We start from the raw sequence: 26852 nt of genomic DNA, 5'->3' as shown, positions 1-26852 counted from the left end.
CCCTTATGTTTATCCCACGCATTTTTGAATTCCGTTACCGTTTTCATCTCCACCACCTTCCACGGGAGAGCATTCCAAGTATCCACCACTCTCTCCGTGAAAAAATACTTTGGGACATTTTACTTGAGTCTGCCCCCCTTCAATCTCATTTCATGTCCTCTAGTTCTACCGCCTTCCCATCTCCGGAAAAGGTTTGTTTGCGGATTAATACCTTTCAAATAGTTGAACATCTGTAACATATCACCCCTGTTTCTCCTTTCTTCCAGGGTATACATGTTCAGGTCATCAAGTCTCTCCTCATACATCTTGTAATGCAAATCCCATACCATTTTTCTAGCTTTTCTTTGCACCGCTTCAATTCTTTTTACATCCTTAGCAAGATACGGCCTCCAAAACTGAACACACTACTCCAGGTGGGGCCTCATCAACGACTTGTACAGGGGCATCAACATATCCTTTCCTCTGCTGGTCACACCTTTCTTTATATAGCCTAGCAGTCTTCTGGCTACAGCCACCACCTTGTCACACTGTTTCGTCGCCTTCAGATTCTCAGATACTATCACCCAGGATCCCTCTCCCCGTCTGTACATATCAGACTCTCACCGCCTAACACCACCTATTGTGTTCAGTTTTGGAGGCCGTACCTTGCGAAGAATGTAAAAAGTATTGAAGCGGTGCAAAGAAAAGCTATGAGAATGGTAAGGGATTTGCGTTACAAGACGTATGAGAAGAGACTTGATGACCTGAACATGTATACTTTGGAAGAAAGGAGAAACAGGGGTGATATGATACAGACGTTCAAATATTTTGAAAAGTATTAATCCGGAAACGAACCTTTTCCGGAGGTGCGAAGGCGGTAGAACGAGAGGACATGAAATGAGATTGAAGGGGGGCAGACTCAAGAAAAATGTCAGGAAGTATTTTTTCATGGAGAGAGTAGTGGATGCTTGGAATGCCCTCCCGCGGGAGGTGGTGGAAATGAAAACGGTAACAGAATTCAAACACGCGTGGGATAAACATAAAGGAATCCTGTTCAGAAGGTATGGATCCTAAGGAGCTTAGCCGAGTTTGGGTGGCAGAGCCAGCCGGTGGTGGGAGACGAGGATAGTACTGGGCACTTATACGGTCTGTACCAGAGCCAGTGGTGGGAGGCGGGGCTGGTGGTTGGGAGGCGGGAATAGTGCTGGGCAGACTTATACGGTCTGTGCCCTGAAGAGGACAGGTACAAATCAAAGTAGGGTATACACAAAAAGTAGCACATACGAGTTTGTCTTGTTGGGCAGACTGGATGGACCATGCAGGTCTTTTTCTGCCGTCATTTACTATGTTACTATGTTAAGTGAGACTAATTACATCATACTTCACTTTTTTTGACACGCCATTCTGTAGAAATTTCCATATGTTCATTTGGAAGTGATGTCATTGTCACCATTTTTAAAGTGCAATCACATTCGTAAAGAGTCAAACAATGATTACGGAGAGACAGAGGTAAAGCCCATTAGTGACATTGCAGTTACAACAAAGAAAACTCTTTAATGGAAAGATCATGTTATGATGCTTTGCCAAGGGATCAAAATGAAAGGATTCACTGAATGCCTTTTGGTCTGTTTTTTGTTTATTCAGATGGTGAAGAACAGTTTGTGAAACGAAGAGGCTCTGTAGAGCTTGCCAATATACATCCTAAGTTATCATTGTGATTCACATTACTTAAAAATTATTGGAAGGTTGAGGAAGTGACGTCACGAGGACGAATGGCTGCCTAGAATTCTAGCTCCCACACTTCCCTACCTTAAAGCATTTAAATTAGCGATACTAGAGGCTTATTTCTAGCGAAAATCCCATTTGGCGACAATCCAGACACTCTGCTGCCTAACATGAGCAAAATATCGGCGACGCAGCAGCGGAAAGGCGAGCATGCACCAAAGCGGCAAACCGCAAGGAGCCTTTCGCGCCATGCTTCTCCCGCGATGTCGGACTCCGACTCGGACGCCTCGCATGCGGCATCGCGCCAGTCCGCCTCAAAGAAGAGCTCGTCAGCGGATCTGGCGAAGTGTTTGGCGGCGATCCGCGATGAAATAAAAGCAACGCGGGTGGAAATACTGGAGCATGTCGACACCCTCAGGTTAGATTTGAAGGAACTGGCGGGCAGAGTGGAAACTCTAGAGGAGAGACTGGAGGATCAGGAAGAGCAGCATGGAGTGTTGAATTCACATGTCTCACAGATGCAGGAGCAAGCAGAGGACTTTCAATACAAACTAGATGACCTCGAGAACAGAGGCAGAAGGCATAATTTGCGGTTCCGCGGCATTCCTGAAAATGGAGGCATGGAAGATGTTCCGGTGCTGGTGAGGCATCTGTGCGAAAAAAATCATGGAGGAGGCCTGGGACCCTGCTGCAGCAGCTATTGATAGAGCACATAGAGTGCAGGGGCAGCGAGTGGAAAACAGACCCAGAGACATTCTTGTTCGTTTCTCCTCCTATGTGTTTAAAGAAATGCTGTGGCAGAAGGCGTGTAAGCTTCCAGACCTGGAATACAACGAAGCACGGGTCTCTGTGTTTCAAGATCTGTCTGTGTTTACATTAGCACAGAGGCGCGCCATGAGACCGGTGATCGAGGTTCTGAATAAAGAAAAAATTGCTTATAGATGGGCTTTTCCATTTGCCATCTGTTTTGAACTAAAGAGGCAACAGTGTCGGAAGCGGAAAGTGGCTGACGCATGGAAGTGTCTGCACATGGCTGGCCTGACCGCGTCAGAGATGTTGCCTACAGAATTGGCTTTGACCACCAAGGCGCGCCTTCAGAAATGGAAGAGAGTACCGCAGAAAAAGAAGACACCGCGCACTCAGACCTGAAGGCCTACCGAGGACTCTGGTGCTATGATTATGACTGTATCTATTGCAAAGATAGGTGCTGGCTTGAACAATGAGTGGGGGAGATTGAAAGAAGTTTAATGTTCTGTGAGAATGTTAAGGTTGGGGATAGGATATACATTTGCTTTAACAAAAGGGGTGGGGATGTGTTTAAAGTGTGGGGGAGGGACAGGGTAGTGCGTTTGCCTCTTGAGTTGCTTTCCTCTAACTTCCCATGCAGTGCTGGAAGGTATTGCCTGGTGGGTGCATATGGAGGGGGAGGGAGGGATTGGAAGGGAGAGGGGGGGAATTAGGGAAAACTATGCACCTTTCTTTCATAAGCTGGTTAGATCAGAAGAGGGCTAATGGTGGGCTATAAGTTTTTCACTTATAATATAAAGGGACTAAATTCTCCTTACAAAAGACATGGACCACAGGTGGTTTTTGTGCAAGAAACTCACTTCTTAAAAAAGCACGAGAGGTTATTGTCCTCTAAACAATATCCACAGGTGGTCTGTGCTTCGGATATATCCGGGGCTAAAAAACGAGGGGTGGCTATTATGTTTCATAAAGATGTTCAGGTGCAGATTATGCATACAAGAAGGGACAGGGAGGGAAGATTTCTTTTTCTGCATGTTAAGATGGAACAGGAGGAGTACACATTGGTCAATGTATATGCGCCAAATGAGAGGCAGGAACGTTTTTTCCTGCGACTCCAAAGGGAGCTCCAGGCCTTCGCCAGAGGTAAGGTGCTGGTGGCGGGGGACTTTAATGCCACTATGCAACCTAGGCTTGATAAGACAGCTCTTCCCTCTCAGACGGATTGTAGAATATCTCAGGCTCTGGCCAACTTTGTAGAAGGGATGGGACTGTATGATGTGTGGAGAATGGGACACCCTAGAGGGAGGGACTACACTTTTTACTCCCAGGTACATCTCACTTACTCTAGACTAGACTATATTTTTCTTGATAAAACTCTGTCTGAAGGGGGGGAAGAGTCTACTATAGGGAACATTACTATATCAGATCATGCCCCGGTCTGGACTGTCATTCCTTCTTTGCGGGAGGAGGTGAGAGACAAAAGGTGGACTTTTAACAACAGCTTGCTGCGAGATCCAGAAACAGTGGCTAGTTTTATCCCAGTCCTGAAAGAATATTTTGATATTAATATGGACTCAGGCCCGACACTGGGTACGGTGTGGGATGCATTTAAGGTAGTCTCAAGAGGGCACTTTATTAAGTGTGCGAGTCGGAAAGCCCGAGGTAATAGAGCACGCCTGGCTCAATGCATGGAAAGGCTGGGGGTCTTGGAAGATAGATATAGGGCTTCTGGCTCTGTAGCTGTCTATCGCAAGCTACAAGCGGTGAGATTGGAAATCGCGGGGTTGTATGAGGAGAGTTTGAAATTTGTGAATGAGAGAATGAAACAGGTTTACTATGCTTGTACTAATAAGCCTGGAAGAATGTTGGCTACTAAATTAAGATGAATGAGAGCAAATAGACACATCTTGAGAGTAAAGGACGCCAAGGGAGACATGATGCACAAATCCGTTCAAATTAGGGAACGTTTTGCCCAATATTATGAGAACCTCTATAGGGAGGATGCTACTGTACAGACTGGGGGAATAGATGACTATTTGGTGGCAAGGGGATTGCCAGTCCTTTCTGAATCGCAAAAAAGGGAGCTTGATGAGCCGGTGCAGGTGGAAGAGGTTACTAGGGTTATAAGAGCCTTGCCCACGGGGAAGGTGCCAGGGTTAGATGGCTTCACAAATGAGTTCTTTAAGGTATATGTGGGTGAGCTGGCACCTTACCTGACAATGATAATCAACTCTGTGAGGGAGGGGGCACCTCTTCCTAAGACCATGATGGAGGCTTGGGTGGCGGTAATACCAAAGCCAGGCAAAGATACAACTGAGTGTTCTTCATACAGACCTATATCGATTCTGAACACGGACGTCAAAATTTTGGCAAAAGTGTTGGCGAACCGATTGGGCAGTGTACTTTCTAGCCTTATCCACCCAGACCAGGTAGGATTTATAGCTAAAAGACAGGCCATGGACAACATACGCCGAACAGTGGACCTTTTGTATGTCACTCAGCTTAAAGCCAGGCCCACAGTGTTGCTAGGATTGGATGCTGAAAAAGCGTTCGATCGGGTACACTGGGGATACCTGGACAAGGTCCTGCATAGAGTGGGGATTGGACAGCTTTTTAGAACCTGGATACAGGCCCTGTATTCCTCCCCGCAAGCATGTGTGAGAGTAAATGGTGGAAATTCGGAGGCATTTGAGTTAGGACGTGGAACTCGGCAGGGCTGCCCGTTGTCCCCTTTACTGTTTGCCCTGGCAATGGAACCCTTGGCGGCAGCTATTAGGGAGAATGAGGATATTACTGGAATAAGGGCAGGGGCGCGGGAATATAAAATTGCGTTATTTGCAGATGACGTGCTTCTGACCCTGACGAGCCCACTGATCTCTCTACCTAACTTATTGAGAGAGATAGAGGACTACACTCGAGTATCGGGTTACAAGTTAAATGCTAGTAAATCTATTGGATTGGCAGTGGGAGTACCTCAGGGTTTGATGGAGACACTGAGCACGTCCCTTGCATTTAAGTGGGAAGCGCGGGAAGTAAGCTACCTTGGAGTTAAGATAAGGAGTAACCTGTCTGAGTTATTTGAGGCAAACTATCCGGCAATTAAGAAGGAAGTGCAGGAAGATCTGAATAAATGGATGTCTATGGGATTATCCTGGTTTGGGAGGATAGCGGCGATAAAAATGAACATTCTGCCTCGTCTTCTGTACCTGTTCCAGGTCCTTCCGTTGCGTCTGTCCCGCACTTTCATCTCTGGTCTGCAGGACTTATTGATTCGCTTTATTTGGAATCAAAAGAGACCGCGATTGCCTCGGGCCTTTCTCTATAAAAGCAGGCGTGAGGGAGGGTTGGGGGTACCAAATCTGTTTTGGTACTATTGTGTGGTGCAGTCCAGAGCGGCGATAGACTGGTTCAGGAAGGAGGATCATAAATTGTGGGTAGATATTGAACAATCCTTGGTGGGAACTCGAAAGCTAGGACATATAATGTGGTTTGCTAGTAAGTATAGAGGACGAGTAGATAAGTTCCCGCCTACGGTGCAGGCTACTTTTCACTACTGGGACCTTATGTTCCCGGAACGTCAACCACCAGTACCGGAAGACTGGAGGGTAGCCAATGTTACTCCGATTTTTAAGAAGGGTTCCAGAGGAGATCCGGGAAATTATAGACCGGTGAGTCTGACGTCGGTGCCGGGCAAGATGGTGGAGGCTATTATTAAGAATAAAATTGCAGAGCATATACAAAAACATGGACTGATGAGACAAAGTCAGCACGGATTTAGTGAAGGGAAGTCTTGCCTCACCAATCTAATGCATTTTTTTGAGGGGGTAAGCAAACATGTGGACAATGGGGAGCCGGTTGATATTGTATATCTGGATTTTCAGAAGGCGTTTGACAAAGTGCCGCACGAAAGACTCCTGAAGAAATTGCAGAGTCATGGAATCGGAGGTAGGGTATTATTATGGATTAAGAACTGGTTGAAAGATAGGAAGCAGAGAGTAGGATTGCGTGGCCAGTATTCTCAGTGGAGGAGGGTAGTTAGTGGGGTCCCGCAGGGGTCTGTGCTGGGTCCGTTGCTTTTTAATGTATTATAAATGACCTAGAGATGGGAATAACTAGTGAGGTAATTAAATTCGCCGATGACACAAAATTATTCAGGGTCGTCAAGTCGCAGGAGGAATGTGAACGATTACAGGAGGACCTTGCGAGACTGGGAGAATGGGCGTGCAAGTGGCAGATGAAGTTCAATGTTGACAAGTGCAAAGTGATGCATGTGGGTAAGAGGAACCCGAATTATAGCTACGTCTTGCAAGGTTCCGCGTTAGGAGTTACGGATCAAGAAAGGGATCTGGGTGTCGTCGTCGATGATACGCTGAAACCTTCTGCTCAGTGTGCTGCTGCGGCTAGGAAAGCGAATAGAATGTTGGGTGTTATTAAGAAGGGTATGGAGTCCAGGTGTGCGGATGTTATAATGCCGTTGTATCGCTCCATGGTGCGACCGCACCTGGAGTATTGTGTTCAGTACTGGTCTCCGTATCTCAAAAAAGATATAGTAGAATTGGAAAAGGTACAGCGAAGGGCGACGAAAATGATAGTGGGGATGGGACGACTTTCCTATGAAGAGAGGCTGAGAAGGCTAGGGCTTTTCAGCTTGGAGAAGAGACGGCTGAGGGGAGATATGATAGAAGTGTATAAAATAATGAGTGGAATGGATCGGGTGGATGTGAAGCGACTGTTCACGCTATCCAAAAATACTAGGACTAGAGGGCATGAGTTGAAGCTACAGTGTGGTAAATTTAAAACGAATCGGAGAAAATTTTTCTTCACCCAACGTGTAATTAGACTCTGGAATTCATTGCCGGAGAACGTGGTACGGGCGGTTAGCTTGACGGAGTTTAAAAAGGGGTTAGATAGATTCCTAAAGGACAAGTCCATAGACCGCTATTAAATGGACTGGAAAAATTCCTCATTTTTAGGTATAACTTGTCTGGAATGTTTTTACGTTTGGGGAGCGTGCCAGGTGCCTTGACCTGGATTGGCCACTGTCGGTGACAGGATGCTGGGCTAGATGGACCTTTGGTCTTTCCCAGTATGGCACTACTTATGTACTTATGTACTTAGTGTCGGGCTTAGCCCCGATAGTAGACAATCCTATGTTTGAGCCCGGTATAGGGAATACTACATTTAGCAAATGGGCAGACTTTGGGTTGGACCTGTTGGGACAGCTGCATGTGGGAGGAAATCTGGTACCCTTTGAGAAGTTGGTGGAAGATTTTGGGCTACGGCCGGGTGACCATTATGCATATATACAGTTGCAACATTTCTTGCTAGGACAAGGCTATATAGGGTGTATGAAGCGTGACATCCATCCAATGGAAGAGCTCTGTGTAGACTTGAACATATCGCGTGGTATGATATCTCGTTTATATGCATACCAGGTGTTAAATATTAAACAATATGTACTCCATAGGAAGAGGTGGGAACAGGAATTACAGTTTTCTTTATCAGATGCAGGGTGGCGGGCGTTGGAAAAACAGATCCTGAAATCATCTTTAGCTGTGACAATGCAGGAAAATGCTATTAAGGTATTTTACAGATGGTATCTGACTCCGGTCAGACTGCATCACATGTTCACCCATGTGCCCAAAGACTGTTGGCGGAACTGTGGTGGAATGGGGACCATGGGTCATATTTGGTGGTCCTGCCCTAAAGCTCAGGCCTATTGGAAGGGGGTGCGAGCGCGTCTTCAGGTCTGGGTTGGCAAATCTGTACAGTGGCATCCGATAGTTTTCTTGCTAGGGCAGCGGCCAGTAGGCATCACGTCTGACCAGTGGCTCTTGGTGAGAGGATCCCTGCACGCAGCTCGCATAAATTTAGCACAGAACTGGAAGTCACCTAAGGTTCCCTCAATGGTGACTTGGATCACCAAGGTGAGATACATATGCGAAATGGAGAGATTAACTGCAGTAAGAAGGAAAACTTTGCCCGCATGGGAAAGGGTTTGGGAACCCTTTCTAAAACAGGGTTCTGGTTAACTGGTGTGTACATGAGTGTAAGGAAGGTGTGGGGGGGGAGGATAAGGGGTAGGGAGATTTTCTGTAAAAAAAAAATAGTTTAAAAATTTGAAGTAGCATATGCTTCTGTTTTAGCATTGTTAGTTAATTGATGTTTCTTCTGTCAACTACTCACTGGATGATTGTGTGGATATGTAGATAACTTTATTGCACCAATCTGAGTAGATGTTGTATTGATTTTGCAATGCTCAATAAAGACTTCTATAAATTAAAAAAAAAAAAATTATTGGAAGGTTTAACTAAGAAGATGAAATGAAAAAGTTTTGAAAAAGTAAGCTTGGATATAATATGAAGTTGAAAAGGAGGTGGAGGTGGATCGGACTTATGAGAAGATACAAGTACAGCACTGGTGGTAAACTGAAGTCTTTTTCCTCCACATATTAAAATAGATGTGAAAATCATGACAATTATATTGTGGAAATATTTAATATATAGCTTGCCATTTATAGTGTTATCAGAAAAAATGGCGCCAGAAAAAATCAGCATGGAACAGTATTCTATAAGTGGGGCTCCTTGTTGAGCACCATTTATAGAATAGCGCTTCACGCCAATTCCTGGGCCCAAAGTTAAGTGCTGGTTTTTATATGTGTAAATGCCAGTGCCTTACACCTGGCATTTTGGTGCAGAAACAAGGTTATTCTATAACCTTATGCACAATGTTTGGAAAGCCCGTGCCCTTCCCCTGGTCATGACACCGTTTGAGTTGTGTGCTAGCATATTTAAGCCAGCGTGTTTCACGCTAAGCTTGCTGAAGGCTGGTCCCCTACAAAAACAAAAGCAGAACACAATAAAAAAAGTCACTATTGTTCTACCTACTATAACATTATTCTCACAAAAAAAGATTAAAGAAAAATAAAAAATTTAATACCTCAATATGCAGTCACCATCTCCTACACATGTTGTCTCTTGAATTTAAAGATGGCTGTCACTTTTTTCCTGTTCCTCAAAAATCAGTTGACTAAAACTAACCAGATGTGAGCATTTAACCAACCTTTGGCAGGCGTTAACGCTCACGCCTAAAGGTAGACCTGAGAATGCAGACTGAGTGGCCCTTTTACTAAGCTGCGTAAGAGTCTATGCGCACCCGTGTGCCAAAATGGAATTATCAAATGGCTACTCTGTGGGCCTTGCGGTAATTTCATTTTTAGTGCATGTCCGCTACGCTTGCCTAAAAATTTTTTTATTTTCTGGCACATATCAGCTGCACGCGCCAAGTGGCATTTGGCACATATAGGCCATGACCGTCCGGTTACCATGTGAGACTTTACCGCTGTCAATGGCTGGCGGTAAGGTGTCAGATCCAAACTGGATGCGCAGCAATTTTGATTTTGCCTCACGTCCATTTTGGCAAAAATAAAAAAGGGCTTTTTTTACATACACTCTGAACCCATGCCTACACTACCGCAAGCCATTTTTCAGTGCACCTTAGTAAAAGGACCCCTTAAGTTAGTATTTGATGATGTCAGTTCCATGTGAAACTTCCATTATAGGTTTATTTATTTATTTTCAGCACTTGATATACTGCAAAGGATCCCTGAGGTGGCTATGCAGTTTACAATTTCTATTACAGTTAGTTTGCATTGCCCCTAATGGATCATGTATCTCATGCCTATCTTTAGGCGTCATTTACCAAATCTGTCTCAAACTGTAATATTAGACAAAGGAAACCTGAGTAAACATGCTTTTTTGTGAGAATAATTTTATAGTAGATAGAACAATAGTGATTTTTTGGTTTTATTGTGTTCTGCTTTTGCTTTTGTAGAGGACCAGCCTTCAGAAAGCTTATGGTAAAACACACTGGCAAAGTAGTCCCCATACCAATGCTGGAAACTAGCTTTAAAGTTGCTACAGTTGCTATTGCTACTGCTTAAGATTAAGCTAAGTGCTTTCCTGACTTTTATATTTATGTATTAAGTTAGCGAAATAGAATATAAATTAAGAAAGATAATGTTTTTAAAAAATTTCAAAATTTAGAACCATTTGGTACATAAAGCTTAGGGGGTCTTTTACTAAGCCGCAGTAGCGTTTTTAGCTCATGGTAGAAATCAGCTGGTGGTAAATGCTGAGATGCCCATAGGAATATAATGGACGTCTTGGTGTTTACCACCAGCTGATTTCTACCACGAGCTAAAAATGCTACCACGGCTTAGTAAAAGACCTCCTTTAGGTAGCAATGATTTTATGAGCTATCAGAGTGGTACTGTTGACATTCTTGACACTGGTTTCTTTTTTTTTTTTTTTTATAATTATTCTTTATTAATTTTTAAATTTACAAGACATACTCATAAATGGAAATACAGCAGGAATTACAGAGGTTAGAATGAAACATTTCAAATTATTGGTATTTAATCTCTTTTAAACAAACAAGAACTTTTGTAATAAGAAGGTAAATAAAAATATTGCTTTCTTAGACCACCTATTAACTAAGATAGGGGGTGGAGAAAATAGATGAGAAGATCAAATTGAGCATTTAAAAAAGGTATATGGCCTGGTCCAAAAACCAGCATAATCTTCTATTTCCTTAATTCCTTTACACATACTATCTAGACAGTTTTTTACTTTCTATAAACGCTTTAAGCTGATCTGGTTCATAAAACATATATTTATTTCCCAAGTATTTTATGCTGCATTTACAGGGGTATGCCAACAGAAAATTTGCTCCCATAGATTTAACCTCTTCTCTATATGCAAGAAAAATTTTTCTACGATCTTGTGTAGTTCTTGTCACGTCAGGGAAAATCCATATCTTTTATCCACAAAATAACTTTTGAGAATTTTTAAAATAAAGTTTCATCAGTGCGCTTAAATCTTGCTCAAAAACAAAAGATATCAAAAGTGTCCTTCGAGTAGAAACTTCTGATAAGGAGTCCTCCAATAATGCCGAAATATCCTGAAGATTCAGCTCTGAAATTTGGTTATTTTCTATTTGGTTCACCTTGGATTGCTTGGTTTCAGGGCGGTAATAAATTTTATTAATCGGTGGTATTACCGATTGAGGATAAGCCAATACTTCACTCAAGTATTTTTTAAAGAAATCCAATGGTGAGATCCCAATAGCTATTGGAAAATTTAGTACCCTCAAATTTAAACGTCTGTTATAATTCTCTATCTGTTCCAATTTTGAAGCCATTTTAGTTTTATCTACTATCAGTGTTTCTGTAACCTTTTTAAGAGATTTAATTTCCATTTGCGTCTGTGAATTTTGAACCAAAGATTCTTGTTTGACATTCTCAAGCGCTTGAGTTAAAGAGTCTATTTTATTCATCATTGTAGCAGTATCTTGGGATGTTTTGTTAACTGCTTTAGTTAGATTTTGAATGGCTGCCCAGATAGTGTGTAAAGTTACCGCTTGGGGAGCAGCGAGCTCCAAGTTCGTCTCCACTGATTCCTGGGGCTTGGCACCGCCGTCTGAGGCCCTCCGGTCACCGCCTTCCGATTCCGTTGAGTCCTCATCGCCAACCCGGAGGAGTGCAGGGCAAAGCGGCAGATTAAGTTCCGGTGGAGATAAAGATGTTTCAGTCCCTCGTGGAAACGCCGCTCCTCCGGTCGCTCCAATCATGGGATCCCTTTCACCGGTTTCAGCTGGGGTGCTTGAGAGATATCGCAGGAGGGTTTGCTGAGTGGGGGTAGGAACAAGGGCTGGCTGCGGTAAGCCCTTAACCACCCCCTTTCTCTTTGTATGCGGCATTAGGCGAAATTTCTCTCCAGGAAAACGAAAGAGAGCAGCAAACGATCCGCAATGCCTCAAGCACGGGCCGCCATCTTGACTCCACCCCCTTCTAGTTCGCCACCACTTCTTGACACTGGTTTCTAAGGTGTTCATTATTTTTATAGTAGAGTTCTGGCTACGGAATCACATCTACCTACTGGCATTTAGGTGCATAAATGCAAGTATTCTATAAAACAGCACCTAACAGCCTGGCATGCCCTGACCCACCCATATTCCTCCCATGATCATGCACACTACGGAAACTAGGCATGCTGTTTACAGAATAGGATGTAGATCTGGAATGCACCTAACTCTTTGTTAAGGTCAAATATTGATCGTTATCACCAATTAATGTGCAAGGGATCCTATTCTATAATCGCACGCTCAATTGGGCACAATTTATAGAATCCTGGGATTTGTTTAAAAATCAGAAACTATTCATAAGAAAATCACATAAGAATAGCCATACTGGGTCAGACAAATGGCCATCTAGCCCAGTAACCTGCTTCCAACAGTGGCCCATTCAGGTCAAGAGTACCTAAGAGAAACCCAATTAGTAGCAACATTCCATGCTACCAATCCCAGGGTGAGCAGTGGCTTCTCCCATGTCCATCTTAATAACAGACTGTGGACCTTTCCTCCAGGAACTTGTACAAACCTTTTTTAAACCCAGATATGGTAACTGCTGCTTCCACAACCTCCAGCAACAAGTTCCAGAGCTTAACTGTTCGTTGAGTGAAAAAAAAAATCCTCCTATTTGTTTTAAAAGTATTCCCATGTAACTGCCTTCTGTGTCCCTTAGTCTTTGTACTTTTGGAACAAGTAAAAAATCGATTCAGTTCTACTTGATTTACACCACTTAGGATTCTGTAGACCTCAATCATACCCCTCCTTAGCCATCTCTTTTCCAAGCCGAAGAGCCCCTAACCTCTTTAGCCTTTCCTTATACAGGAGGAATTTCATCCCCTTTATCATTTTGGTTGCTCTTCTTTGAACCTTTTTTAATTCTGCTATATCTTTTTTGAGATATGGTGACCAGAACTGAATGCAGTACTCAAGATGAGATCACACCATTGAGCGATACAGAGACATTATAGTATTTCCTAGCATCCTATTTGCTTTTTTGGTCACGTCTGCACACTAGGCAAAGAGTTTAGCATATTATCTACAACGACACCTAAATCTTTTTCATGGGTGCTGATCCATAAGGTGGACCCTAGCATTAGGCAACTATGGTTTGGATTATTCTTCCCAATGTGCATCACTTTGCATTTGTCCATATTAAATTTCATCTGCCATTTGGATGCTGTATCTTCCAGTTTCCTAAGGTGTTCACTGCAATTTTTCATAGTATGACATATATGCAATAATAGGGAAAATCAGGAGGGGGGGGGGGGGACAAAAACTTTTTCCCATCACCATATTGCATTGTGTTATTTCAGCTGCTCTCCTAGGTGACCACTTCGTCTTGTCTAATGGTTAAGCCAGCCCTGTATAAAACAATAACAGAATTCAAGGAAGCTTGGGAAAACACAGAGGATCCCCGTGCTATAAAAAAAGTGAAGGGAAATCTAAAGCTAAACTGGGCTCTAGGGTACTGTACTGGAAAATCTCTGTGCCTATTTCGTCTTCATACTGACTTGTCAATTCTATGATTTTTACCCTGGGTGGAGGAGTAACATAGTGGCTAGAGCAGAAAACTAACAGCAAGGACTAAGCCAGGGTTGAAATCCCTCTGATGCTCCTTGTGACCTTGGGTAAGCTATTTAAATAGTAACATAGTAGATGACGGCAGAAAAAGACCTGCATTGTCCATCCAATCTGCCCAACAAGACAGCTCATGTGTGCTACTTTTTGTGTATACCCTACTTTGATTTGTACCTATGCTCTTCAGGGCACAGACCGTATAAGTCTGCCCAGCACTATCCCTGCCTCCCAACAAATATGTTTTCACTAAATGACTAGTTACTCTTTGGAATTCATTGCCAGAGGATGTGGTAACAGCAGTTAGCATATCTGGATTTAAAAAAGGTTTGAACAAGTTCCTGGAGGAAAAGTCCTTAGTCTATTAATGAGATAGACATGAGGAGACCACTGTCTGCCCTGGGATTGGTAGAATGGAATGTTGCTACTATTTGGGTTTTTACCAGGTACTTGTGACCTGGCTTGGCCACTGTTGGAAGCAGGATACTGGACTAGATGGACCATTGGTCTGACCCAGTATGGCTATTCTTATGTTCTCTATTACCTCAGCTGTAAACAAAGAAATAAAGTACTGTTCCTGAATATAAATGCCTTGAGCTACTATTGACAAGGCATGAGGTAAATCCAACCTCTCCCTTCCTTGCAGCCAGGGACCCAATGTGCTTGCCTCAACCCTTTGGGAAACTGTTTCACTACCTTCTCTGGCAAAGAATAATTTTGGGGTTCCTCTTCCTCTATACTTAAAATATATTTTAAAATGGAAGATTTCTGTTGCTTGATAAAGGTATGATAAATAAAATTTTCAGTAAAATACTTCAGACACTAGAACATTCAGCTGAATGGTAATTTAGAATCATTCCCAAGCTGTTTCCTGTAGGGAAAATAGCTCCACAGATAGTGAAGCATGTGTGCTCATCTGGGCACATGTCTCCTCCTCCCCCAACACTTCATTTGCCCCTCTTTTTTTAAATTCCTTAGAGGTTAAGGATACTGGGCTGCCTAGGCAAACCTTCTACTTTATGCCACCCCTGCTCAACTTTCAGGTCCTTAATCTGCCCCCCCCCCCAAAAAAAAAGTCATATTTTTAGATATTAACCTTTATGGTGTGTGTATCACACACACATACAAATAATGAGGGGTTCTGATTGCAGTTGCTCTTTGCTTCCCCTCCCCCACTAGAAGTGGATACCCTAGGTGACCACCTAGTCTTGCCTAATGGATGGGCTAGCCCTGTTTATAAGGAAACGGCAGAGCTATCAAGTTGCCCAGTTCCAGCAGAGAAACTTTTTGGTTAGTCTAGGCGTAAAACGTACATCCGAAAGTAGTGTGTTATTTGTAGTCCCTGACTCTATCCATTGACATTAGTGCTGCACATCCCATAATACAACAGGATAGGGTTGCCTGGATCCCAGGACTGACCTAGAATTTCTCTCCTGGAGCAGGGTAATTTGGGAGCTCTGATATAGGCCGGTCTAACATATTTGGGACAGTTCTGGTTTTGATCTTACATTCTGAAGTACTGCAAATCCCAGATGCAGTGGTCAGAAATCCAGGACTGTCTCAAAATCTCCAGCCTGGAACTGGATAACTTGGCATCTCTGCTAACATTTCCTTCCTGAAGCTCTATGACCATTATCATCTGTCTCCCTTCTATCACCCTTTACATGTTTCACACACTCAATATTGCCTTGTTTTTAAAGGAGGGTTGACCAACTGTCTGACCATAGTTTTTTGCAAGGCAGTTAAATCCAGTCCTGGTCGTACCCACAACAGCATACTTGGAGCCAGAGTCTGGCTTTTCTTAATGGAGAAACAAGAACTATAGCTTCATATATTTAAGATGGTAAAACCAGAATGGGATCAATCTATCCTTATGAAAGCAAATTAAATAAGCTGATGACCCCCATGAGGGCATATATCCCTCATCCCCCAAGTGATGATATGATGTCATATTTAGCCTGACCAGGCAGGGAAATGATATCACAGTAGAGGTGTAACTTTAAAACCAAGTGATCAGCTAGGCTTCAAATCATTTCTGCTTGTGCAGAGACAGATACCAGTTGGTATAATTTAGAGTGATTTGCTCAGTGCCCAGTTCTTGGAGCATCATTGGACAGCCTTACTTGCAAGCCAGAGGATTACAATACAAGTGACAGTAGGTCTTTATAATTTCATAATTTTTAAAATCTTTTTTGTTTAGTGGGTGATGCTTTTGTAGGCCCTCTAATCTATAATTTGTATCTTTGTTTAAAATGGGTGGGTAACACCATAGTTCTCAAAGGCCATGACCTAATTGGGTTTTCAAGATTTCCACAATGAATATTCATGAGATCTATTTGCATACAATGGAAGCAGTACATGCAATTCAAATCTCATAAATATTCATTGTAGAAATCTTGAAAACCCAACTGGGTTGTGGCCCTCGAAGACTGTGGTTGCCCACCCCTGGTTTACAAACAGAACCCTTAGTGTGGCCAGGTTAGAGAAAAAGGTTAAACCACTATGACAACAGAGTTCACATTCCACTTTCCTAGTGAGATTACCTGTGACCTGATAAATCCCTTTGGGATCCTTTAACCATGGTGTGCTAGTAGTGCACTGAAAACTGCCTGCCAGAGGATGTGCTAATTGACCTGTTTCCATGCAGTCTATTTTCTATTTATTTTAGAAGGGGGTGTAGCATGGGTAGGGAATGGGCATGGATGCATTAACCAGCTAATGCCTGACATTACTGCACATTTAGTTAACACAACCTTAACATGGGAGCCCTTACCTTAATTTTTTATGGCCCCTCCCATACCATGCCCTGTCCTAAAAATAGAAAATATTACAGTGAGGCATATTTTCAAAGCACTTAGACTTGTGCAAACAGGTAAATTACCATGGCATTCGGTGCAGTAAGTTCACATTAGGGGAGTAAAATGTACCAGTTCCTGTAAAGGGGGGGGAGGGGGAAGGGAAGCGAGCATGAATAATGTTCCTCTCCATTGTTAGATATGGAGAGATTGGTAGCATCAAATCATAACATCATGGTTAATTAATGATCTGGGGCTCTGCTTATTTTATGCTGCTTATTTCTAGAATAAGCAGCATAAAATGTATTGTACTGTTTTGGGATCTTGCCAGGTACTTGTAACCTGGATTGGCCACTGTTGGAAACCGGTTGCTGGGCTTGATGGACCTTCGGTCTGTCCCAGTATGTCAATACTTATGTACTTCTATTCTTAAATACAGTCTTTACTCCCAGTAGACAATAGGACAGAGCCCCAATGCAACTACAAAAATGGGTGAACCAAAAGTAGGAATTTAAATGACATTGAACTTTATTTAAAGAAAAAACAAATGTAACGGTTTCTTAATTCTGCCTTGTTCTGCTATTTTCGCCTTTTTTCCTCCCCTCATTCCTCCTTCAGGTAGTACAGTAGGGCACAGAATGGATTCCTTTTCCTTCAGACTTAAACACTTTTGCTGTAAAATATTACACTGTTTCAGTATTTTGTGGGGAATGGGGTGTGAAGGATCCCAGTGAGGGAGGGTTAGGCAGCTTCTGAAGGTTAGGGCACTGTCACCCTAGTTCCCACAGCACTTCACCTGTAAAATCCTTGTACAGCCCCCTCCCCCATGTCTTCTCCCCCTCCCCCAGGTGTGCTCTGCATCCCTTGGCCAAACAGCCTGCTCGCCCAGGCTCCGGTACAGCAGAGAGAAAACAGCCTCCTCCCTCCCTGGGGACCAGCTCGAGTCGGGCGGCACCAAGCTCCAGCCGGGGAGATAGACTGGGTGGGTCACTGGGTTGGGGAAAAGGCAAATCGGAGTGGGAGGGGGCTGGGAGTGCCCGCATGCAAGCCTGCGTGTGCCGAGACCTGGGGCTTGCGTGGGAGCATCCCAAAGCAATGCAGCAATCCCCTCTCCCACCCACCACTTTGCTTTTTTTTTTCCCGATGATTTGCAGTTCCCCCTCCCTCTCCGCATCCTACCCCCGCGTTTGCAGCTCTGATGGTCCATTCCTGATGCTCTATTTAATCCCCCCCCCATCCCCTCCCCACTACTGCAGCATCTCTTAGGTTTTGTCAATACAGCATCCTCCTTCCTCCACTGAGCTGCTGCTAGGGCTGTCACTTTGCTTGGACTAGATTTGCTAATCCCTTTTCTCCTTTTCATTTTTATTTTATTTTTTTCCTTTTGTCTCCGGGGACTGGACCATCACCGCCACCTCCTCGTCATTGTGCCCCCCTTACTCCTTCCCTGACCCCCCCCCCCCCCCTTTGAACATCGCCAGTTCCCCTGGGTAGAAAGGAGCCTGCGGATCGGCGGAGCCGGGTAGCCCCCGAGGCTCGGCAGGATGGCGGGGCTGCCGCAGCAGCTCCTGGTGCTGATGTTGCTGGTCGCCGCGGCCAGCGTGGGAGGCAACCTTGTGACCACCAGCGGTAAGTGGACCGTCTGCCTTTTTTTTGGGGGGGGGGGGGGGAGCTTGCAATGTGATTTTACTAGGGTTTGTTGGAGGGTGGCAATATTAGATCAGTAATCTGGTGCTGCGGATAGGTATTATTTTATTTGGGATGGCCGAGGGAGGGGTGTTAAGGTCATTATTATGGCAGATGTATGCAAACACACCCACCTCTCAACTACAAGATCAGCTGCTGCTGGCTACTGACATCCTCCTCCCCAGTCCCCACCACCAAAACACATCGTCTCAATATTCCCAGCTCTGCCTTCTGAAGCCCTGGCCAAGCAGACACAATCTGCTGTCGAACACAGCTCAGCAGAAAGTAGATCTCTTAGTCTAGATCCAAACTGGGGGGATGGTGGTCCTGGACGAGATGGGGTTGCAGCACAGGCTAGAGTCTGGGGGAAGGGAAGAGAGGAGAGGTAAGAAAGGGGGGAGCCTGTCTAATGCCCCTGGTCTCATAGTTCAGCCAGGGTCAGGGGGAGCCCCAGCTTCAGCATCCAGCCTTCTTCTAACTTCCCTCTAAACTTTTAGTATGTCTGCTGAAAGGTAAACAATTCCTGTTAGGTGATGGCAGCTAATTCTTCTTACCCCCTCCCCAATGATTGCCCAAGAACATCCACAACTGCTCAGTTTCTCAGTAGAGAAGAGAAGATGGTAGGAAGGAGAGAGGGGTTTTTTGTGGGGGGGAGTGGAGTGGCATTTGAGGTTGTGACAGCTGCTGCCCATTTATGTAACTGCATGTTGGAGTCTGCTGTGTGTGACTTTAGGTCACAAAGAATCCAAAGGGCAGGAAGGACCTACGGGTTTAATGGGATCCAAATTCTGGTTGTACAAGGGCAGGATACCTGGGACTTAGGGTTTTGTTTTGTTTTTTTGCCTGTGGGTAGGATACATTCAGTATTCTGCTGCTGCCCTGGTTTTATATTATGCTTTGTACTGAGACAAGAGGTTGAGGAGTTAAAACCACCTCTTGAGGAGAATTTGGTACCTTTCCATGTGGAAAGGTTTGCTAATTCCCTTTCCCTAAATATGGGGGGGGGGGGGGGGGGGGGAGAGTCTATGCTGGGTTGCTATTATTTTGATTGGTATTATTTTCATTCATGTAATACTACAGTGCTGTATAGACATAGATACAAAAGTATGTCTATACAGTACTGTATACGTCTTGTAGTATTATATGAATGAAAATAATAAGGATGATGAGAAAAACTTGGAACTGGATTCAGGTAGAGCCCTCAGTTTATTCTCAGGTGTGGCCACAGGTGCTGGACCACAGGTTTCCTGGTATTTAGGTCAGGGCAGGCACCAGCTTGGAATCCTTCAGTTGATGTTAAAGGTTCTCTGTATTGGGTGAGGAGAGGAAACTGGTTGCCTCATGGGCCATTTAAAGATCCAGATCTGTTTGCTGACTCCTTGTCTAAGCATTAGGACTAGTGTTTGTGTGAACATGATTTGTTGTTTCAGCACTGGCCAGGTGGAGGAATGGAAAGCTCTTATAACTGTCACACAAGTACAGCCATGATTAGTGGTGGGGGTGTAAACCCTTTTATCATTGCAAAATGTTTTCTGCCCAGATGTGAACCCTTCTGCCCACATTCTAGGACCCTGGCCCCTGAACACCTGATTTTAATGAACACCCCCCACCCCGTTCCAACAACAATACTGTGCCAAATATCAGGTTCCCCCAGCATTACTGTCCTTAACCCCCACCTGTACTGATGACTTAATGCAGGTAGAAGGGAGGGAGCTAGTGGCGCTCTCTGGCACCATTTCCTTCAAACGATCTAATGCAGCGTCCTCATTCCTGACCCACCAATGCTGACAGCACCAGCACCAGCTGCTCCTGGCATTATTGCCCTCCGCATCTTCCTTAGATATTATCCGTATTCTGAATATAATCCTCAGTTTTACATTCCTGCTCCATTCTGAAGTTTCTGTTTAGTGGGTGAAAACTTGAGTCTTAAACCACAGACTCTAATATTATAAAGTTCATTTTATGTTTGTCTTATGTCTTATACAACAATCTCATAGCGTCTTTGAGACAGGTCTGTAGCTCTGGATTATCAATGGTACTCATGAGTGTGAGGATTTGAAAGTTCAAGCTACAAGCTAGTGTAAAGGTCTTTGTACTGACCTGTAAACATACTTCTTAGCTACTTCTAAATGTGAGGGTCACACTTTCCATGAAAAGCCTATGCACCCTTTGCCATACAGTTCATTTCCAAGGCCTCTGGTGCTATCACTTCCTGAATATCCAAGCATACCCTTTATAGCTAGGGCAATTACAGGACCTCGCGGAGAGGACAGTACTTTATTTATTTATTTATTTCACTTGTATCCCACATTTTCCCACCTATTTGCAGGCTCAATGTGGCTTACAAAGACCTGTTGTGGCATTGCCATACAGGATGAAGTATACATTTGATGTTACAAAGAAGTATACATTTGGTGTTAACAAAGAAGTCAAGGAAGACAAAAGGATTTGATCAAGTATTTGTAGAGAGATACATTCTGCTTAAAGTTGGAAAGGTGTTGTATTATGGTTATCTATGAGTTCTCGTGATAGGCTTTGTCAAAGAGATTGACAACTTTCATATTTAAATATTTACAAGGATGTCCGAGAAAAAATTGGGGGCCCAAAACCTTCTAGCACATCCCAAAACTCAGGACACACCCACATTTTCTGACATAAAACCTGCTCATCACATTTAATGAAAAGAAATCTTAAAATTCATAGTGAATACAAAGAGGGTGCCCCTCCCGACTCCCCTCTAAAAGTTGGGTAAGATTTAAGCTGTAAACTATCGCCTATGTCTACATAGGGTGCACTATGGGCACGTCAGCATTTTTAACACGCGTAAATGGTTTACGCACGTTAAACGCTAACGTGCCCATAGAAATGTTTAGGCGCATTAGCGTTTAACGTGTGTTAAATTTAAAGGTGCATTAGAAACGCTAATGCACCTTAGTAAGCATACCCTCAACAGCTTTCTTTATTACTAGTAAAAAAGGCCCGTTTCTGAAGGCAAGGAAACGGGCCCTAGGCAGGCAATTCCTCCCCCCCCCCCCCCCCCGCGCTACGGCCCCCTCACCCCCCCTTCGGCGAACCTGTCACCCTCTCTGGACTGCCGAAAACCGCCCCCGCCGCCATTCTGTACTACCTGTGCTGAAGGGGGACCCAAACCCCCGTCAGCCGAAATGTTGTTGTGCCCTTCGTGTTCCTTCCTCATCTTCTCTGGAAGTTCCTCTGCGTGCGTCTGACGTCAGACGCACGCAGAGGAACTTCCAGAGAAGGTGAGGAAGGAACGCGAAGGGCACAACAACACTTTGGCTGTCGGGGGTTTGGGTCCCCCGTCAGCACAGGTAGTACACAACGGTGGCGGGGGGGCGGTTTTTGGCGGTCTGGGGGGGGCGACAGTTTCGCAGAGGGGGGGTCGAGGGGGCCGTAGCGTGGGGGGTGACAGATGATTCCGAGGCAGGGGGAGGAGTAGGGAAACATGCTGCGCGTGTTTCCGTACTCCTCCCCTTGCCTTGGAATCAGCTGTCATGACGTCAACAGAACATTGGAGATGAGAATTACTATATAGGATAGGTGCACACTGCAGGAACAGAGCACACATGGAGTAACACACTCATTACAGGTATAAATCCCATGGATACAGCAGGTGATGACTGCATACCTTTTACAGTGACAGAACCCAGAGGTGGAGCATGCCCTGACTGACAGCTGTAGATCCCAGGAATTGGGGTATACACTGACTGACATGCTCATTACAGAAACAGATCCTAGCGATCATGTGCATGCTGACTGAGACACTGACATGTGCAGATCCTAGGAACAGGGCAAATGTTAAATGATGTGCTCATCACATGGGCAGATGCCAGGGGCTTATTACACGTTCATTACAGATTACAGACGCAGATCCTATCGACCATGTCTATGCTGACTGACACACTCATTACAGGTATAAGATCCCAGGAACAGGGCATAGGTTAACTAATGTTCATAGCACATGAGCAGATCCCAGGAGTAGGGAATGCACTCTCATTACAGGGGCAGGTCCCAGGAATAGAACATATGCTGACTGACACACTCATTGAAGAAGCAGGTGCTAGCAACAATGACACTACTGACTGACACACTCATTATAGGTGCTGATCCCAGGAACAGGGCATGAACCGACTGATGTTCTTATCACATGGGCAGATCTCAGGAGTAGGGAATGCGCCCTCATTACAGGTGTAGAACCCGGGAACAGGGCATACGCTGACTGACATGCTCATTACAGAAGCAGGTCCTAGCTATCATATCCAAGCTGACTGACATGCTCATTACAGGTGCAGATCCCAGGAACAGGGCATGCACCAACTGATGTTCTTTTTATGTGGACAGATCCCAGGAGTAGGCATGCATCCTCATTACAGGTTCAGGTCCCCAAAAACAAGGAAATACATTGACTTGTGCATTGCAGACGCAAATCTTAGCGACCATGGCTATACTGACTGACATGCTCATTACTGCTTCAATTCCCAGGAACAGGGCATACACTGACTGACACTCTTGTTACAGAAGCAGATCCTAGCAATCATGTCTATACTGACTGATACAATTATTACAGGTGCAGATACCAAGCATGAGACATACATTGACTGACATGCTCATTACAGAAGCAGATCCTAGTGACCATGTCCATACTGACTGACACAATTATTACAGTAAAATGTCCTAGCGACCATATCCATGCTGACTGACAAACTCATTACAGGTGCAGATCCCAGGAACAAAACATACACAGACTGACATGCTCACTACAGAAGCAGATCCTAGCGACCATTTCTATACTGCCTGACACACTCATATGTTGACTGACGTGTTCATTACAAAAGCAGGTTCTAGTAGATCCCAGGGGACCCCAAAACATGCACTGACTGATATGCCTATTAAATAGACAGATCCCTTGAACCAGGCACGTGCTGACTGACAAGCTCATTACAGGAGCATAAATCAGAGTACTGTAGGCATGCTCACTTGAAGGGCCTCTTGTCCACTTGTAAGGCCCAGCTTCTGTTACATGTGTGATTATTTTTTTTTTCACTAATTCCTGCAAGAGTTCTCAAGAAGCTCCTATCAGTCTTCCTCTCCCTGTACTAAAACACTGAATATCACGACTTTGGATTCACAGAAATCAGGGGCAATGTTTGGCAGGTCCAACAGGACAATTGCCCTTGGCCACATGTTACAGGGGACCCCAAACATAAAGCTAAAGAAGGTACTGCCTGCTGTGGTACTCCCCACTAAATTTCTACCCTAGGCCCCAGCACAGTTAACTGCAGCCCTGAGGGAAATTGTGTCCAGGCAGTATGGAGGTAATTGGATAACTGAGCAGCCACGTTTCAGTGTCACTTGCGTGCGTGAATGTACAGAATGCATGCACGCTCGTGGGTAAGTGTAACCTTGTGCACCTAAGTGACAGCAAAACAAGTGCTATTCTGTAAGGGTGCGTGTAAGGGGTATAGGATTAGATTCAGGACAAAATTTGCATAAAGTGTTATTCTATAAATGGGACTCTGAGTTGCTCAATGTTTATAGAATAGCAGGGCCGATTTCTGCACCAGATTTTGGGCTTCAGGATTTACACCAGTTGAAACTGTTGTAAATCCTGGCACGGAAGGTCGACGCGGATCCTTGGTATTGATACTGCACTCATCTTTAGTGAACGCCCCTGACCTGCCCATGCCCCTCCCATGGCCACACCCCTTTTGAGTTGCATGCTAAAAGATTTATGTGTGGATCTTTGTAAAATAACGCTTAGTAAGATGCGCACACAAATCCAAATTGTTGCCAATTATTGCCAATAATTGAGTGTTAGCAATGTAATATAGTATGTGATGGCAGAAAAAGACCTGTACGGTCCATCCAGTCTGCCCAACAAGATAAACTCATATGTGCTACTTTATATGTATACCTGACCTTGATTTGTATCTGCCATTTTCAGGACACAGACTGTAGAAGTCTGCCCAGCACTAGCCCCGCCTCCTAACCACAGGTTTTGCCACCCAATCTCTGCTAAGCTTCCGAGGATCCATTTCTTCTGAACAGGATTCCTTTATGTTTATCCCACACTTTTTTTGAATTCCGTTACCGTTTTCATCTCCATCACCTCCCTTGGGAGGGCATTCCAAGTATCCATCACTCTCTCCATGAAAAAATACTTCCTGACATTTTTCTTGAGTCTGCCCCCCTTCAACCTCATTTCATGCCCTCTAGTTCTAATGCCTTCCTGTCTCCGGAAAAGGTTCGTTTGCAGATTAATACCTTTCAAATATTTGAACGTCTGTATCATATCACTCCTGTTTCTCCTTTTCTCCAGGGTATACATGTTTAGGTCAGCAAGTCTCTCCTCATACGTCTTGTAACGCAAATCCCATACCATTTTTGTAGCTTTTCTTTGCACCACTTCAATTCTTTTTACATCCTTAGCAAGATATGGCCTCCAAAACTGAACACAATACTCCAGGTGGGACCTCATCAACGACTTGTACAGGGGCATCAACATCTCCTTTCTTCTGAGGCAGCATCACCCCCACCCTTCCCCAACCCTCTTCTTCGAACTTACCTTTCCTTGTTTTTTAAAAGGCGGTGGCAGCGACACCAGCGGCAGTGATTCTCATAGGCTGACCTGCCACCAACCTGGCCCCTTCTCTCTTCTGTGGCCCACCTCTCTGACAAAATTACTTGTTTCCTTGGAGGTGGGCTGCAGCAGTAGAGAGAAGGGGCCGAGACCAGTGGCAGGGCAGCCTATGGGAATCGCTACCGCCACCTCCGCCTTTTGTAAAACAAGAAAAGAAAAGATAAATTTGGGGAAGGGGGTTGGGGAAGGAAGGGGGAGAAATGTCAGATCGTGGCGGTGGGTGGCAGAGGAGGAGCCAGGGTGGCAGATTGTCTTGGGACATCCCTGGGTATCCGCACCAAGTCTGTGGCTAGTGTGACTGGGTGCCTAGACTTTACGCATCCTGATACCAGGATCCGCTAGTATTCTATAACGGCATCTGGGCACCCAGGTACCGATATAGAATAGACCAGGAGTGGGCAACCTTGGTCCTCAAGGGTCGCAACCCAGTCGGGTTTTTGGATTTCCACAATAAATATGCATGAGATCTACTTACTTGCAGTGCCTCCATTGTATATGCAAATAGATTGCATGCATATTCATTGCCCCTCAATTTAGTAACTGTATTCTCAACTTTAATTATCAAACTCTCAAATATATACAAAATGTCCTTTCCCACAATACTTACCATGCACTCCTCACATTCATACCAACCTAACAATAAAAAAATGTATTAATAATCCCTCTATAATAATGCATATTCATTGGGGAAATCCTGAAAACCCCACTGAGTTGTGGCCCTCGAGGTTGGCCACCACTTGAATAGACTCTCACTGCAGGGCATCGGGGCACCTGAGAGGAGTGCTCACTTATTGAATTACCTCCAAAATTTCTGTTATCGCTAACACAAAACATTATCAGATATTGAAAGACAGATCATATGGACATAAAATTGTGTCTTGTTAATTGAAGCCACGAAGGCACTGTGTTTGTTCTGTTGTTTAGGTATTTCTGGGGCAGGGCTGTTGTCTCATAAGTAGGGTTTGGCTACCCTATGCAGAAAATACCAGAGATTCTACTGAAAGATTTTCTTTAATATCCAAAGGTTTGGAATGCAGAAACTGATTTTTCAAACCCCCTGCCCTTTTTCTCATCACTGTAAATCACTTTTTTTTTATGTGAGGAGAAAAAGAGCTGCTTGTTTGTGCTTTTTCAAATTCCAAATTTCTCTGGCTTTATTATTTTTAGCTCTGATTCAAGATGCTGCAGTTGGCACTATGCCCTTTTGTATGGTGAAGGAAATGCCTTTGGGTTTCCCCTTGTAGTGTGCCTCAGATAAAGAGATACTGTCTGGGCATGGTCATGAAAGCTTTATGAGAAGAGTGCAGTTTAGGGTTATACCACATCCGGTCCGTGTTTTAAACCCTACTGCATGCCTGGAGTTGTAGTTCTGAACATTTTAAGTAATGGAACAAAGTCAGGATAAACTGAGTTAACCTGGGTGAGGACTAGCCCAAGTGTGGTTTGAGTTTCAGAAAAACTAATTTAACAGGTATAAAATAATGCTGTAGCATAATTAAATTTAACACAGGAAGGCACCCATAGGGCCTCTAATCCAGAGCTACCAAGTACCAGGAGGGAGACTTTTTGGCCAGTGTTTTGAACTCACATCATAAAGCAGTGTGCTATTTGTAGTCCTTGATTCTACCCATTGACATCAGTGCTGCAAGTTCCACAATGCAACGGGATGGGAGTTGCCTGAAATCCAGGACTGGCCTAAAAACTTCCTTCTGGAACAGGCTAACGTGGCAGCTCAGTGTAATCAGGGATGAGCAGAGGATCTCAACTCAGTCCTCAGA

General features: G+C 44.3%; 1 protein-coding gene across 9 annotated transcripts in view; it reads left to right on the top strand.

Moving 5' to 3' along the window:
* CADM3 (cell adhesion molecule 3) overlaps positions 1-26852 on the top strand; it is a 656955-nt gene that overhangs the window by 331039 nt on the left and 299064 nt on the right. For all 9 annotated transcript variants that reach the window (XM_030187819.1, XM_030187818.1, XM_030187817.1 and 6 more), the window contains one exon: positions 18212-18359. In XM_030187819.1, the coding sequence (XP_030043679.1) occupies positions 18275-18359 (85 nt within the window). In that variant the 5' untranslated portion in view covers positions 18212-18274. The remainder of the gene's footprint in view (positions 1-18211; positions 18360-26852) is intronic.

This window comes from Microcaecilia unicolor, chromosome 14 (genome assembly GCF_901765095.1).
Source record: "Microcaecilia unicolor chromosome 14, aMicUni1.1, whole genome shotgun sequence".
In the NCBI taxonomy this organism is placed as follows: Eukaryota; Metazoa; Chordata; class Amphibia; order Gymnophiona; family Siphonopidae; genus Microcaecilia; species Microcaecilia unicolor.
This window is presented reverse-complemented; position numbering and strand designations above follow the sequence as displayed.